General features: G+C 41.2%; 1 protein-coding gene across 1 annotated transcript in view; it reads right to left on the bottom strand.

The window, feature by feature from the left end:
* The window catches only part of si:dkey-33c9.6 (active breakpoint cluster region-related protein), a 24341-nt gene extending 12621 nt beyond the window's left edge, over positions 1-11720 (bottom strand). The window contains exons 1-9 of the mRNA XM_037674489.1: positions 11661-11720; positions 6048-6281; positions 4922-5029; positions 4782-4836; positions 3149-3201; positions 2905-3042; positions 1055-1176; positions 774-930; positions 571-690 (exon numbers count right to left, since the gene is read on the bottom strand). Coding sequence (XP_037530417.1) covers positions 571-690; positions 774-930; positions 1055-1176; positions 2905-3042; positions 3149-3201; positions 4782-4836; positions 4922-5029; positions 6048-6281; positions 11661-11720 — 1047 coding nt within the window. The remainder of the gene's footprint in view (positions 1-570; positions 691-773; positions 931-1054; positions 1177-2904; positions 3043-3148; positions 3202-4781; positions 4837-4921; positions 5030-6047; positions 6282-11660) is intronic.
* Between the last annotated feature and the right edge of the window lie 5883 nt (positions 11721-17603).

Raw genomic sequence — 17603 nt, 5'->3', positions numbered from 1 at the left:
CAACAGTAAATAAATCCTAAATTATGTATATATATATATATATATATATAAAGTATAACTAAAGCATGTATATTAGAAGGTGATTCTCTAACTTATGTATTGCTGTAGTTGTTGAATAACCTTTATATGACATTACAAACCTGATTTTCTGTTCTGGCTTTGGGTTTTCATGTGTCACCCCAGGATTTTCAGTGGCCCCCACATCCCCCCCAGTTAAAACATTTCTGGAGGCACCACTGTGTGTATATTTAACGATTGCATTATTGTATCGACTGCAAACCAAAGACACAAAATCCTGTCTACCGCAGGTAAGTCACTGACTACTGATAACTTCTCCACACAACCCCAGAAACAGGAACTCTGGTTTTAGAGCTTCAGATTAGCCTCCAGGGCTGAACTCACTGCTCGTGGTGAGTTTGTGGATGGCTTCTCTCCATTCTTCTAGCTCATACAGGGAGGAGAAGAAGAGAGCGTGGCTCTACAACAAAACAAACACGTTCTTTTATAACACGGGTGTTTTTTTATTCACTCATAGCACATAAAAAGTTAAGCTGCGTGTGTTTTGTGTACCTTGCCACTGGGGCTGTGCAGCTCCAATCTGTAAACTGGAGAGTATGTGAGCAGCATCAGCTCCATTTGTTCCAGTTTCTTCTTGTTTCTAGCAGCCAAAGCCATGATCTTGGTACCTTTCTTTGTACAGAGAAATGATCACGTTACTCTCATCTGTCCCAACGATGGCTCGTTCACGTTATCCTCGCTGTGGTAACACACACCGTGTTTTGCTGCAGCTGCTGCCGTAGGAGGTACAGCTTTGTGCGTAAGGTGTGTAAGCGAATGTTTACTTCAGGTGATCGCTCTTCATCCGCAGCCCAGTGGAGTTTGAGTCCGGCGAGAGGCAAATACCATGAGAACCTGTACTGGTCCTGTTTCCTGGAGAAAAAAAAAACTCTTTTTTTAATCATGGTTCTTACGTCTTTTTAGAACAACCGAGTCTGATCACGTAAAGGTGTCCACATTTCCCACAAACCTACGTGTCTTCTGTTGCTAAACTCACCCTCTGGCTGCATGTTTGAATCTGGTGCACAGAAGGAGGTCGGTGTAAAGGAAGAGGTGACGCAGGCTGCGCACACTTTCACTCACATCCACCACAAAGCCGTCACGTATCAGCTGACGCCTCTGGTGGAGCACATACTAACATGTTAAACCCACAGCCATGATCATCAGAGTACATGCGTGTGAATGAGAGGGAGGCTGGTGGAACAGTGAGGCTACAAGGAGCAGAGGTCACAAAGGTGCAGGACTTCAGGTACTTGGGGTCCACTGTCCAGGAAAATGGGGAGTGTGGTAAAGAGGTGAAGAAGAGAGTCCTGGCAGGATGGAGTGGATGGAGAAAAGTTTTGGGAGTGATTTGTGACAAAAGACTTGCAGTGAAGGTTAAAGGAAAAGTTTACAAAACAGTGGTGAGACCAGCTATGTTGTATGGTCTGGAGACAGAGACATGGACACAAAGACAGGAGACAGAAGTGGAAGTGGCAGAAATGAAGATGTTGAGGTTCTCCTTAGAAGTGACAAGGATGGATAAGATTAGGAATGAGATCATCAGAGGTACAGCACAGGTTGAACAACTGGGAGATAAAGATAGAGAGACCAGACTGAGATGGTTTGGACATGTCCAGAGGAGGGACAGTGGGTATACTGGTAGAAGGATGTTAGAAATGCAGCTGCCAGGAAAAAGACAACAAGGTGATTTATGGATGCAGTTAGAGAGGACATGGAGGTAGTTGGATTTAGGACAGAGGACAGAGTGAGATGGAGGAGAAAGACGCTGTGACGATCCCTAAAGAGGGAGAAGAAGACGTGGTTATCAGTGTTTTGGTTAGAGAACCTTTTCGAGTCAGATTGTCTACCATCCATTCATCCATCTTTCCATTGTCTTTTACCCGCTTCTTCCTTTTCCGGTTACGGGGTCACTGTTGCCCATATTCAGCAGTCACTGTGCAAGAGGCAGAGACACCCTGGACAGGTCTCCAGTCCATCACGGGGACGCATAAAGACAAACAACCATTCACTCTCTCACTCACACCTAGGGACAATTTAGAATCAGTCTAACATGCATGTTTTTGGTTGGTGGGAGGAAACCGGAGTACCCGGAGAAAACCATGCACGCATGGAAATAACATGCAAACTCCACTCAGAAAGTTCCCCGTTCTGGGATTTGAACCGGCAACTTTCTCACTGAGAGGCAACAGCTCTACCAACTGAGCCACTGCGCCAGTGTTCTGAAAACCTGCTCATATGGGGAAAAGCACCTGTTTGACAGGGTAATGTTTATTTTACTGCCATAGAGAGAAATATAGGTAACAACTATTAGCAGGGGCAGCTGTGGCTGAGTGGTTAGAGCAGTTGTCCTCCAATGGGAGAGTTGGGGGTTAAATTCCACCAGCAGTCACATGTTGAAGTGTCCCTGGGAAAGACACTGAATCCCTCATTGTCTCCAATGTGTGTCCCATCGGTGTATGAAAGTGATAAAGCAGTGATTATTCTTTGTAGAGATATAGTAGAGTGCTGTATGAATGGGTAAATGAGGGAACATATTTTATGTAAAGCGCTTTAAGTATCTTGATAAGATGGAAAGGTGTTCTATACTGTAAGTACAGTCCAGAACTATTATTGTTACTCGCTCGAGGAGAGTTTCAGATTTCAAGACAGTCCATGTTAAACCATATTATGATTGATATAAACACCCCCGTCTGACTGTGAGTTCATTGGTTAAGTATGAAGTAATGCACACTCAACTCTAAAACTGGATAAGATCAAGAATGCACCATCGGTAAGGATAGGCGCACATCATTTTAAATATTTCTGCGATTCATTGTAGCAGAAGATGCATAACAGAGGACTCACCATGCCATGACTGAGGGTGACTCCCCGTTTACTCTGTGAACTCTCGTTGATGCCAGACAGGAAGCTACGAGACAACCTCAGAACTTCCTGCAAGACTGCGTAATCTTTGTGCTCCACTGGCGTCGTCTTCAAGAGGTCCTACCAAGTCCACAAAGAGAGATTAACAAAACAGAAACAAACAGGTGGATAAATGAAAGAGAAAGTCTGAGAAGCATAAATGGAATGGATCTGGGGGTTTTCTCACTTGCAGTGCTAATGTGGTTTTGGTTACTCTGTCCAAAGGTTTGTAGAGTAGAGCTGTGAATGGGGGAAAAAAGGCATAAGATATTGATAGAATTCAGTAAAAACATAAATCTAATAGAGCTGCACGATATATAGAAAATTTATTGTCATTCCAATATCAACATTGTTGAAAACTGCAACAAATGGACACCAACCACATACCAGTGGTATACAGTTGCAGTCAACAGTTTACATGGGCACAAATGTTACGTTAATTTTGGTTAATATTCATGATTTATTTTAGCTGGGGGGGGGGGGGGTAGGTTGGAATGATTATACAACATTTAATGTTATTGACTGATTTAACCAAGAAGGTTGAGTTTGTTGTGGATATTAATAAATCCATAAAGTGTCAAAATTAGACATACAGGCAGGTACAAATGTATACCTAAATTTTCTATCAAGTGGTGCTGAAGTCCCCAAAAATGTCACGCATGAAGGCCTGTTAACTTCTAGTTACTGATTATGATTGACTGCAGCTGGTTGTTTCTCTTTGCCATCATAAAAATGATTGGATTGACCAATAATGATCTGTCATCCTCTTCCATGTTTTTTGTTGTTACAAGTTTCAGGAAGAACCCAGGAACCAGCAAGACTCCAGCATTTCATGAACTGGAACCATGGACTCAGGGGTGCTGACCAAGAAAGAGTCCCCTGTTCCAATAAACAACACCTTCAAGCAGCTGCCCACATGTACTAGACAAACATTTCTGTTATATAGTCAGACAAGACAAAGCTTGATCTGTTTGACCAAAGTACATTTGAAAGATTCAAGGCGAGGCTTTCTACTCTGATGAGCACATCTGAACATTTTTCAAGCAAGGTGGTGGTAGCATCAGGTGATGTACACAAACTGGATGGAATAATGAAGAAGGCTCACCTCTACAGTCTTCAACTGCACCTCAAATCAACAGACATTTTTATATTCAGTGTTCCAACAGAACAATGATCCCGAACACATCTCAACTGGTTTCTGATTGGATGAAGCAAACTGACATGAAGCGTCTAGTTTAGCCTTCTTAAAGCCCTGACCTCAGACCTGTTAAAAAATGATGGAGTACCCTTTATAGCCAATTACGTCTGTGCCAGGGAATCAACAAGTTTGAAAAAAATAATATAATAAATAAAACTAAAGAAATTCTGCCAAAAACAGAGGTCAAATCGTCAACCAGATATGTCAGAAGCTTGGTGACGTCCACACGTCTGTGGCCAAAGAGCAATGAACGTCCAACCAAATATCAGTGAGGGTGTACGTATATACAGTATGTTAGCATGTATGTATCATTTTCACTCTCTATGGAATAATTGTTGTTTTATCGTTTGAACTCAAAAGGGAAAGACTCAAAGCAGTCAAGAAAAGTCTAAAACGTATATGACCTTCATCCTCAGGCTGTATGTAAACTTCTGACTACAGTTACATAGACCACCCGAAATACTCAAAGCTGATTTAGACAATAGTGAACGGTCTACTTAAACACATGAGGCGTCTTGGTTTCATGTTGACCAAAAATACTACAGCTAATCGTGTTATTGCAGTAACACTACAAATACATGTTTCACAAATATCGTGCAGCCCTGATATCTACTGTCCGTACCTTCTAATGTGTATTTTGTCCGAGTTTTATCTGCAGTGTTGTTGGACATCAGGCTCTAGAAAAAAAAACACCCAACAGGTTACCATCAATGCAAAAGAGTCTTTCTGAATTCACCTGAAGGAGTGGTGAGTTTTTGGTACCTCGGCGAGGGTGCGAAAACGAGGATCTGACTGAGTGCACTTTCTGACAACTTCAACAGCTTTCTCGTAGTTTTCGATGAAGCCTCCATACAGGCTGAGATGGTTTATCTGAAAAACAAAAGACACAATACGACTGAACGTGTGATTCAATGTCAACAATGCAATATGACAGTGTAAAGGAATGACTCAAAGGAATTTAATTAGACTACAGTAAAGCTCATTAAATATAATGTTTATTTTGTTCTTCTTCTTTTGGCTGCTTCCTTCCTCAGGGGTCGCCACAGCAAACTAACTCGCACAAAGACTTGGTATCAGTAATTGTTGTTTTTTTTTTTTTTGCCTTGCTCAAGGGTCCAGAGCGGGACAAACGAGGTTAGAGGCAGGTGTGGAACTGATGGTGGCTCGCCTCACGGCAGAGGATACTTAATCGTAAGTACAAAACAATGAGGCATTGGTATTATTCAAATTGTCAAGATGTACATTTCAGTTTCTGCTTTCATCAATTATTCCTTTTCATTCCAGGTCTTAAAAAATCTCATATCTTGTAAATAATCTCAGGCTCAGCTGTGAGCCCCTCCCATCCCAAAGTTCTCAGAGCAGACACACTGTAAAGCTAGCTTTGGGTAACAGACCTCCCGCACCACATCCCTGACTTTCCTGAGACTTTTATATCTAAAATCAAACTTTCTATTAAACATTAACATGTTTAAAATGTCGTCATCGTCGTACAGACATATCCACACTCTCCACCACAAGGCAAGCGGGGAAACCTTCAACACACAGGCGCCAAGCTGTGGGGCTAAAAGTAGACCCACACCAGCTCAGTGCCTCTCACCATGAGCACCTCCTGAATGGAATAAGGTCCATCCCCCATCAAGGAGACTGGTTCCAGAGCCATGTTGTGCATCAAGGTGAGCCCATCTATATCTAGTCGGTACTTCTCTCCAGCTCAAGCTTCTTCCTCACCAGAGGTGATGTTCCATGTCCCAAGAACCAGCTTTGGTAAGCTTTAGTAGCACTTAACAGGAAGTACTGGTGTTTCTACACATGATGTCTGTTTTCATTAAAATCTTACATTATTGCCTTAAACTGAACAAAAACTGAAACACAATAAAAGAAAACTTACCATCTTCAGAAACATGTCCCCGACCTCCAGCTCAGAGTTCCTGCATGCCGTTCCTGTTTCCTCACTGGAAACGAGTTCCGTTTGGCTTTGAGCGTCCAGACGGGCCTTCAGGCCAGAGCAGAAGTTTTGGTGAACGTCTCTGAGCTCAGGTACATGGTAGAAAACGGTCTGAACCTCTTGACTGGACAGCACTGGCTGGGAAGTCCCAGCTGAGGCCCGCAAAGCCTTCATGGGCTACGGAGAAGGATATTCAAAGGGTAAAACAAAACAAAAAGAGATCCTCAAAGCAACGTAAAAAACAGATATTGGTGTAAAAAAGAATAAGTGAACAAATGACGTGTGAACGCACTGACGCATTAATTCACCAACATCTTAACTTCAGAGACTGGAACCAACACAACAAAACTTGTACTAAAGGGATCTTTGACTTATTGCAACAATAGAGCTTATTTGATAAACAATTACTTCAGCTATAAAAACAAGATACGTAGAAAAATGCTGTAGGCTGTTTAGTTATATATATATATATATGTATATATATATATATATATATATATATATATATACACCTCCATTTTATTTATGTTGCAATGCGTAAATGACAGAGACATGGTGCCCTGGTCCAAGCTCCATTCAAATCGATTGTTAATTGTGGACATTATCTGATGTTCAGCCCTTTAGTTTAAACTGGAAAGCACTGTCAGAGAGGAGAAAGGAGAAATGGTTCAGCTTTTGCATTAACTCCAGATCTAATACATATGATGTTAACTCCAGAGCTCTTATGTTTCATTCAAGCTTTATTTCTAAAAGTTAGTCTCATTGAGCCTCGAGGACTCATTTACAAGAGAGACCTGTTTTCAAAGAACAGATGAGGTACAGACAACAAAAGACAATCATATAATAAGCATATAAAATGAAAAGTAAACAGAAGAAACTATATAAAAACAAAACAAAAACAGCTACATTATAAAGCGATGTAAAATACTAAAAACAGGAACATGTTTGCATTTTTTTTTTTTTTGCCATGAACTTAGTTGATTAAAGTCCTTTAGAGAGGTCAAAGTCGACAACTTCAGATATTTTTAAGGAATTCCATGTTACATGAGCAGAATAAGAAGTACCTATTGCCTAATTCGGTCCGCACTGAGAGAACACTGCAGGTAATAAAGTCCTGAGAGCGCACGCTGTAGCTGCACTTACGTAGTGACAAGTAGGAGGAGATGTATGAAGGCAGCAGACCAAGAAGTGATTTAAAGATGAAAATGTACCAGTGAGAGAGTCTGTGTGAAGTTAATGATGACCAGTTAACCAGTGAATACAGGGTGCAGTGGTGGGTATGGTAGTTACAGCCAGTTATGAATCTTAATGTAGTTAGTGTCAGAGCTAATAATAATAATAATAATTCCTCATGAGGGAGTTTTTTATTTCCACTGTTGCCTTTATACTTGCTCAGGATGAGAGTCTGTGATAAAATAACACTCAAAGCAGTCTGCTGACTCCTCAGATAAATAATACCGGTAAATTACTTTTTTTAATGAATTTGAATGTTTCTGTTCAGTAACCTGAGATGACTTCTATTGTGACTTGGCGCTATATAAATAAACTGAATTGATTTCAATTAATATACATGACATTAGCTCTGGAGTTAATAAATATGTCAGTCCCAGAGCTAATATATACATATAAGACATTAGCACTGGTGACAATAGTATTAAATCCAGAGCTAATATATATGAAATTTGGTTTCAAAGCTTATATATATTTATAGCGTTAACTCCAGAGCTAAAATAGATGACGTTAGCTCCAATGCTAATAGCAATAGTTCCAGAGCTGATAAATTAAACATCAGAAGTTAATCACGTTTAATCTTTTTGACCTATATATCGTGCATAAAGACTAATACAAAATACAACTTTATTGTCACGTTGTAACCTTTTAGCCTTGACTACTTGTGTTTCAGTCTCCACTACAACCAATGTACTTTATCACCCAGAATGCATTGCATTGCTAAAGTACTGGCAATGTCCTTAGGTGAAACATGTAATAAACAAATATACTTACGTCACAAACTACAACTCTTAGTAGAATAAAGAAATAACAACATACGGTATTAGGGCCAATATATGCAGGTAGTTGAGATCCCTTTAAGAAGCTGTGAAACAAGTGCAAAAAAAACAACAAATAAAACTAATAACTTGCCGGGGGCATGGCTTCACTTTGACGGGGTGCTGGCTGGTCGGCCTGATGTGACATTCGCGGTGTGGGGTGCTGTGTGTGTGGGGGAGTGCACAGGTGGCATACCGGGGCTTCTCCAGGCCTGTGGTGTGGAGCTGTTGGGATGCCTGATCCTTGGTGCGCTGGGCCGGCCTTCCTCGGCTGCTGCTCCCTGCTGCTCTGGGGCCCGGCTTGCGGTCGCTGTCGGGTGGGTGGGGTGCATGGACGGCCCGACAGAGGCTCTGTCAGACTGTCTCTGTGTGCCTGTTTATGTCTCGGGTTGGATTTTAGGTGGTCCCCTCTCTTGGATCAATTAGGGCCCCCCATTTAATGTGGGGTCTACTTCCCCCTATTGTGCTCCCCTCCGGTGGTGGGCCCCCCTGCTGCCGGTGCATTGGCGGCTCTCAGCATCTGGGGCTGGGTGGTGGGGTGTGTGAGCCCACCCTGGTGGCTGCCTGCCGGGGCCTGGGTGCCCTGGCTCTGTCGGGTCTCTGTTGGGGGGTGGTATGACCTCGGGACTCGGGGCTCGGTGTCCATGGCCGGAAGGGGTGGGTTGCCGGCGGGGCCTGTGGACTCGTCGCTGCAGCCTCCTGGGGTTTCTGCATTGTGGTTGCTGGGGATTGCCCAGGGCTTCCCTTTGCTTCTCTCTCTGGGTGGGGGTGGGGGTGGGGGGGTCCCTGTTGGGGGACTCCCAGAGCTCTGGGCTTGGAGACCGCTGTTTGTCTGTGGCTCCAGTCTTCCATGTTGCCATTGTGTCCTGTGGGGACAGGCCTGTGGGTCCCCACATCCACTATTGAACATTTTTATGGAGAAACCTTATAGTGATAATCATGCTCACACAGGTGTTTAGATCCAGGTGTTTATCAGATACACACTCAGTTGGGTTGTGGAGACCACTAAATATATCTTGTATTACCGTGTACTGTATAAAATACTTTCTAATGATGTTATAAGTATCATTATATATGTTGTTTGTTGTTGTGGTTTCTTGGTTTTGTCTTTTTTTTCTCTCTTTCTAGAGGCAGACTTCAATGATGTTGATTTGTGTTCTCTTTATAGCTCTCTCTCTCCTCTATTCATATCTCCTTCTTTACCTTTGAACTCTTCTCCCACTTTTCTGCTTCGTTATCTTCTTTGTTTTTTTATCCCCATGTCCATTACATCTGGAACAAACCCAAAGCAAATTCTAATAAAATTTAATTTATATATCAAGTGGAGCATTAAGGCCAGCCATAATGCTCTGCTTGTGAAAGTAAATCTGTTGACCATCACTTTGATACTCAGACAATAATTCTGTGTCACAAGGCCGGACAGGACGGGGGGGGGTGTGGGGGGGGGGGGGGGGGGAGAAGAAGCTGTGAACCAAGTGCAATAATCCAACAAATAAAACTAATAAGGAAGACTGTGTTTATTTTCTCACAGCTAATGGGGATGAGGAAACAGAAGTAATTTTTGCCGTTAAGAGCAAACATAAAATGAAGAAGTGACAATCAAAGCACTCAGACACGTGCTATTGCACCATTACAGCATGTCCTGCCTTAAAAGGGAAATATTGCAATAATTTCTATTTATATATTTTTATCTTTAGACAAGCCTGCATGGCTCACAGCAAAGGACTGAATGGGTATTACGATCATGTGTTTTTTGGGAATCGCAAGGTGGTTCTTGGTCTGGAATTTCAGCTAACTTTTACCACTCTGATGTACTCAACAAATGAAGTTCAGTGAACGATTCAAAAGGACTTCAATGGACTTTCGGGCTCTTCAAAAGAGTTCTATATGGACAAGGTATAACCAGCGGTGTTGGGTACAATCACTTGAAATGAGTTCATGAATGGCGATGATGTTTCCTGAGAGCATTGAACATTCTTTGCTAATAATATTGAATTATGTTCTTTTTGACAGCGAATGTTTGCTGTAAACTGAGACACTAGGACAAATATTAGCTCCTTCACACAGAAATGCATTTCTATCTTCGTGGTAACTTAACAATACTTCTTTCTCTGACCATCATCAATTCAGTGGCGATTTGAAAATGACCACCTTAATGGGCCACCTTTCGATCAGAATTTCAGACGTGTTTGCTTTCCAACAACACAAACAGATAAATATGTGGATCAGAGTGTCTTCATTAGGAATTTAATCAAATTAAAAACAGTATCAGAGTCAGAGTCAGAGTTTCTTTATTGTCTTTCGCACCTCATGTGGTACATGTGGTGGAGCGAAATTATGTACACAGGGTCCCAGTTACATCCAACAATCAAATGTAAAAGAAAAACAGTAATAACATCTAAGATATGAACTAAGAAAAACATCAACTAAATATACACTAAGCACTCATAACATAAAACATTGAACATCAGCACAAACATGAACATGAGTCTGTGAGCAGATGTGCACGCATGAACACATCAACATTGAAACAGATCAGCAGCAACATGATATGGTTTTTCACAGTGATTATTCTAGTTAGAGATTCATGAGTCTAACAGCCTCAGGGTAGAAGCTGTTCCTCAGTCTAGTGGTTCTACACTTAATGCTCCTCAACCTCCTTCCTGAGGGGAGTGGGGCAAAAAGTGTGTGTGCTGGGTGAGTGGGGTCCTTCATGATGCAGGTGGCCCTCTTCCTGCATCTAGAGGTGTAGATGTCTGTGATGGTGGGGAGGCTGACTCCGACAGACTTCTGTGCAGCCTTCACCACTCTCTGCAAAGCTTTTCTTTCTGCAGCTGTGCAGCCTCCATGCCACACGTTGATGCTGGAGCACAGGATGCTCTCCACTGCACACCTGTAGAAGGAGCTGAGGACTGAGCTTCCCAGACCAGCTCGCCTCAGCTATCTGAGGAAGTAGAGTCTCTGATGAGCTTTCTTGATCAGGCTGGTGGTGTTGTTGCTCCAGCTGAGGTTGTCATTCATGTGTATACCCAAGTACTTGTAGCTGGAGACCACTTCCACTGCAGATCCTCTTATGTTCAGGGGAGTGTAGGTGTGTTTGTTCCTTCTGAAGTCCACAATCATCTCCTTTGTCTTCTTCACATTGATGTGAAGGTTATTCTCTTTGCACCAGCTCTCCAGGTGTTCCACCTCTTGCCTGTAGCTGGACTCATCATTGTTTGTGATGCATCCCACCACCGCTGTATCATCTGCAAACTTTACAATGTGACAGCCTGGATGGGTAGCTGCACAATCATACGTGAGCAGAGTAAACAGGAGGGGGCTTAACACACATCCCTGAGGAGAGCCAGTGCTGAGGGTTATGGTGGAGGAGGAGAAGTTGTGGATCCTCACTGACTGTGGTCTGTTTGTTAAGAAGTCTAGTACCCAGTTTCAAATGGAGGGGCTTAGTCCTAGTGTCCTAGTGTGGACAGTATACACAAAGATAGAGGATAGGAAAGAACCAAACTGACATTAAACTAGAAAGTTCCTGTAGAAAATTTGACGTGGACTGCCCCAGCGCGGTCATTTTAAAATTTTGATTTTACAAAACTAGTTTTTTTCCTCGCTTGCCCTTGAGCAAGACGGATGCTTTTCTTCCCTCTCCTGCCTTCCTCCTGCTTTTTTGCTCTCGTTCCTGTGTATCGGAGCTTCTATTCACACATCTTCCGAATCGTAAATTACTGTCATGGTTTTGGTCAGCCGGACTTTCAACGCAACTGATAAAAATTTTTCAACCAAGCAACCGTGTGCTGGAGAACCCTCATATCCCCGCTGAGATACATGCGGCTGGGTACATCATGGATCCGTGGGAAGAATGGAAAATTCTGTGCCTTTCTGTGTTGTATCCTTGTATCCTTGTAAGATTTATACATCATTGGGTTTGTGATAGCAGGGTTTCTGCTTTTTGGTACCATTGGATACCTATGTTATCGGCTATTACGGAAGATGGCGGCAGCCGTTTTGGCCATCGCAATCTTATGTGAAGGATTAATTCATTCTTCGAGTTTTCGACTCAGCTGATTTACTAGCTCTACCGTAAGATGGAGGCGGTTTATGAGAATCGTAGGCCACTTGCAGCTTCTGGAACTCACCAGCATGTTGGGGTTGACCTTGGAGAAGGCTAATAAGCATGGACCAGCGGAAAGCCCATAAATATGGCCATTTTGGTCATGAGAGTACCAGCAGAACTCAAGGCTGACGAAAAACAGTCTGCCTGCACAAGAAACAGCTGTGGCTTATCTGAATCTGGCCTCCCTGAGAACTTCTGTGAATGCTTATCAGAGCTGTACCAGCTGACACATTAACATCTTATCAGGACTATGGTGCTATCTGGAAGTGCTTCAAGGACAAATCTCACTGTCTTGTCGTCAAATGCGTATGTAGTGTGTCTATAAATGTGCGTGCTGGTAGAGTTTTTTGATGTCTTAAATCATGTCCTGGCAAGGTGTGAAGAGATCTTTTTTGTAATACCACTATCATTTCCTCATGGTCTTTCCCCTTTTCTATCTAAAGAATAAGAGCTGCACTCCTAGGAGCTGCAGCCACGTGCACTCCACCCTTCTTTCAGACAACTGTATAGAATATAATCTCACTGTACTTTGGTGCAATGATGATAAAACTTATTCAGATTCTGATTCTGAATCTATGTGTTGGGGTTCCCTCTCAGTTATCGCCATACCAAATTTCAGCTCAATGTGACAAAAAAAAAATCAACGACTTATAGTATTTTTTTAAGCTATGATAGCCATCTTGGATTTTTGATTTGGATTCAGGATGTGATGGGGAATGTTCTCAGCTATAACCTCACCAAATTTAGGTTACATATGTATAAAAATAGCTGAGGTAAATCCGTTTAAATTTAGCTTTAGCTGCCATCTTGAGTTTTTTTTTAATTCAGTATTTAAGGGGCATTGTTCTCAGCTACCACCATACCAAATTTCAGCTTAGTATCTCTAAAAAAAAAACTGATTCATAGTTTGTTTCAATTAGAAAAATGGTGCCTTTGTTTGCAAATTACATCGCCATGGTACCTTGAAATGCCAATAAAAGTAATAGCACACATTATGGTGCAGAGCCCATCATTTAACTTGTGGGGGTACACATTGTGGTTCGGGCCGCATTAAAGTTGAAGGAAACGCAAGACCCTTTTCAGGTGGATAATAACAAGTGGCTTACTTCAGTCCCCAGTTAGAAAAATCAGACGGCAAAGGATAAAACGTGATGAGGCTGGAATGATAATTAACCCATGATGCTTACCAAAAATCTAACAAGTGTTTTAGTAAATTGTCTCTTAAGAGAAAAGAACAGATAAACGAATGTGAATTTGTTTGTTTTGGTGGTGCATTTTTGGTTTCATTTGGTGAACTACTGTATAAACATGAACTGAATCCATTTTAGTTTCTGTGAACTTATTTTGAACTGGTTCCAGTAAAGTAGTACTTTGCACCACGTTATCGTTTCAGAGGTTGGACCCAGGAACGCAAACTGAACCTGAGAAGCTCGAAAAACTTTAGAATTTATCAACAAAATAAAGTTTGCTGAGGCAGAAACAACTTCCAAAACACTCAGAGGAGAAAACGGACAGGGCATGAAGCACACACAATGTCAGACTCCTGAGTGAGATGAACTGAGGGACTATAAAGGGCTGATGAGACGATTAAAAACAGCTGAGCTTAATGAGACACAAAGCAGGTGGGCGTGGCAGGACTGAGGAGTTGAAATGGTTTAAAGGTTTAAATCTTTCCTCTCCAATAGGCTGGAATGTGTTAGCCTTGGCAATACCAAGTCCCAGACTGTCTGTCTCCTGTGGTGTCCCTCAAGGGTCAACTCTAGGGCCCCTGCTATTTTCCCTTTACATGCTGCCTTTAGGTCAAATTATTAATCAGTACAGCATTTCTTTTCACTGTTATGCTGACGATACACAGCTTTACATCAGGACTGGAGCATCATCATCACCATTGTCATCTCCATCTTCACTCACTTCCCTCTCTACCTGCCTGAAGGAGATAAGAGCATGGATGAATCAGAACTTTCTTCTGTTAAACTGATCCAAAACTGAGGCCATACTGATTGGCACCCCTCACCAGGGTCATCAACTATAACAACTATTTCCTTTTCTGGACAAGACATCCCCCTCTCCACCTCTGTTACAAATCTTGGAGTAAGAATGGACTCTCATCTTATATTTGAAAATCACATTAAGCATCTGTTTAAAACCTGTTTCTTCCATCTCCGTAATATTTCCAAATTTCGCCCATCTCTCATTTTTGCTGATGCAGATAAACTCGTCCATGCCTTTGTAACCTCCAGGCTCGACTACTGCAACTCCCAGCTTACTGGAATCCCCGGCAAAAACCTTCAGAAGCCTCAATATATTCAAAACAGTGCAGCCAGGATTTTATTGAGAGCTCGTAAATTTGAACATATTACACCCATTCTCCATAACCTCCATTGGCTTCCTGTCACCTACAGAATTCAGTACAAAATTGCTCGCATCATCATCAATGTTTAAACGGAACCTCACCAGATTATCTGAAGGACCTTCTTGTTCCATATTCATCCACCCGGTCCCTAAGATCACAGAACAGTAATATCCTCCACCTTCCACAAACTAAATTAAGGACCATGGGAGATGGGGCATTCTGTGTGGCAGCCCCCCACCTCTGGAACTCCCTCCCTGACTATCTGAGAGCTCCGTAATCATTGGTTGACTTTAAAAAAGGCTTAAAGACTTTTCTTTTTAAGCAAGCCTATTCTGCCTCCACATGATTTTATCACTGATTTGAGTTGCACTTAATAATGTTAATAATTCATTATTATTATGTTATTCATTTATTAATTATTATAAAAATAAATATATTTTATAATAATATTGATATTAATAAGTAATATTGAATATAAATTATTAATATTAATAATTATTAATGTTATTATTTGTAATTATTAAAATGAATCATTAATAATTTATGTTAATTATTTTTTACTAATTAATAATAATAATAATAATAATAATAATAATAGGTGATCATAGGTACCTTCCATGCATGTTGAACCAAAATGGCTCCCGACGTTACTCAGTTTCTTTGAAAAGTTTTCTCCTATTCATTTCCTATAGGAATTTTGTCATTTTCGTTAGCAAAATATGTTGCCATGGTAACGCCAATTGCCAATAAAATTAATAGCACACATCTCGGAGTCGGGCCGGTCGTTTGGATATAACTTTTGTGGGGGTCCACGTTGCGGTTTGGGCCGCATTAAAGTTGAAAAAGATACTCTTTTCAGGTGTAGAATAATAAGTGGGCAGTCACCAACTAGTTTCTGGAGTTGGTGAAATATTGCGTCTTTGTTCGCAAATTACTTCGCCATGGTAACTCGAAATGCCAATAAAAATAATAGCACACATCACGGGGCCGAGCCAGTCGTTTTGATATAAATTTTGTGGGGGTAGACGCTGTGGTTCGGGCCGCAATAACTGAGATAGAAATATAGACTCACTTCCAAGGTGTAGTATAATAGGTGCCTGCCATGCATTTGCATGGCAGCCCCCAATTAAATTCATTATTATTATTATTATAAATGTTTGTATGCTTGTGAAAATATTGAAAATTGCAAATCATCTGTTACACAGTCAGTGTGTGTTATTCAGTCAGTGCAACAAACACTCAAAAATATGTTTGTACATAAAAGGTCAACACATTTTACACTTTTCATTTTAGAGACAAGGAAATCACCAGATTTATAATAGCTCATATGAGGTTCTGGCCAAGTTTCCACAGTTCATTATTTTTATATTCAGCAGAGCTATAGTCATATTAACTAAAATTACTTGAGTTTCTTTTTTTTTTTTTTAGGGGAACCTTATACAGTTGAGTTTGAAAATTTGTGAAGCCTTTAGAATTTTCTATATTTCTACATGAATATGAGCTTAAACATCATCAGATTTTCACACAAGTTCTAAAAGAAGATAAACAGTACCCAGTTATTCAACCTTTGTTTAGACATGTTAATCCCATTGAGCCTCAAGGACTCATTTACAAGAGAGACCTGATTTCAACAAAGAATGATGACAACAATGGACAACAGCAACAAAAATAGACAGTTATAAAAGAGGCATACATGGGGTTTTTTTTACAAATAAGATGGCAAAAAAAGTAGCAAAAACAGCTAGATTATAAGGCGAATGTAGAAAACTAAAAACAGGAACATGTCTGCATTGGTTCTTGCCAGGAGTCCAACAGATGTTTAAAGCCACTTAGAGAGGTCAAGGTCGAGAGCTTCAGATCTTTATGTAAGATATTCCAAGAAACAGGAGTCGAGCAGAAGAAGGCCCTTTTGCCTAGTTCAGTCCTCATTGAGGGAACACTGCAGGTAATAATGTCCTGAGAGCGCACGCTGTAGCTGCACTCACGCAGAGACAGGAGGAGATGTATGAAGGCAACAGACCAAGAAGTGATTTAAAGATGAAAATGTACCAGTGGGAGAGTCTGCGTGAAGTTAATGATTTCCAGTTAACCCGTGAATACTGGGTGCAGTGGTAGGTATGATAATCACAGCCAGTTATGAATCTTAGTGCACCATGTTAGACAGCATCCAACATCTGCAGGGTTCTTGTAGGAGCGTTCATGTAAATAATGTCACCGTAATCAATGGAGGGAAGGAAAGTCACAGTCAAAAGACGTTTCGTAGCATTCAGACTTAGACAGGATCTATTTCTGAAAAAGAAACCCAGTTTAACTTTCAGTTTCCTTACTAGGTTTTCCACATGGAGCTTAAAAGAGAGATGTGAGTCGACCAAGATACCCAAATATTTATAGGAATCAACAAACTTAATAGGGACACCATTTGAGGATAAAATCGGAGGAAGAACTGCTGGGACCAACTTCTTGTTTGAAAAAAGCATCCCTTTGGTTTTATTGGCATTTAAGACAAGCTTGAGGTGGAACAAATCTGACTGGATGATGTCAAATGCGGATTGCAAAAGCTGGAGAGACTTTTTTTTGCTCGACAATAAACAACTGTGTCATCAGCATAGAAATGTAAGGATGTTCTGACCTACATTACCTATGTAGATTGTAAAGAGGGTGGGTCCTAAGACTGAGCCTTGAGGTACACCATTGCTGACTGTTAAATAACTGGAGGAAGTATCATTATGTTGAACACATTGCCTCCGATCTGAGAGATAGTTAGAGAACCAACCAATGGTGTGATCTGAGAAACAAATTTCTGAGAGCTTATGACACAAGATGTTATGATCCACAGTGTCAAAAGCTTCAGACAGGTCTAAGAAAAGTGCAGCACAATAATCCTTAACATCCAATGCTTCAATAATGTTATTAAAAACATTCAGTGAAGCAGTCGTTGTGCTGTGTTGTTTCCTGAAACCAGATTGATGGAGAGGTAAAATGTTAAA

Source organism: Nematolebias whitei, chromosome 1, assembly GCF_014905685.2.
Source record: "Nematolebias whitei isolate Nwh7 chromosome 1, NemWhi1, whole genome shotgun sequence".
In the NCBI taxonomy this organism is placed as follows: Eukaryota; Metazoa; Chordata; class Actinopteri; order Cyprinodontiformes; family Rivulidae; genus Nematolebias; species Nematolebias whitei.
This window is presented reverse-complemented; position numbering and strand designations above follow the sequence as displayed.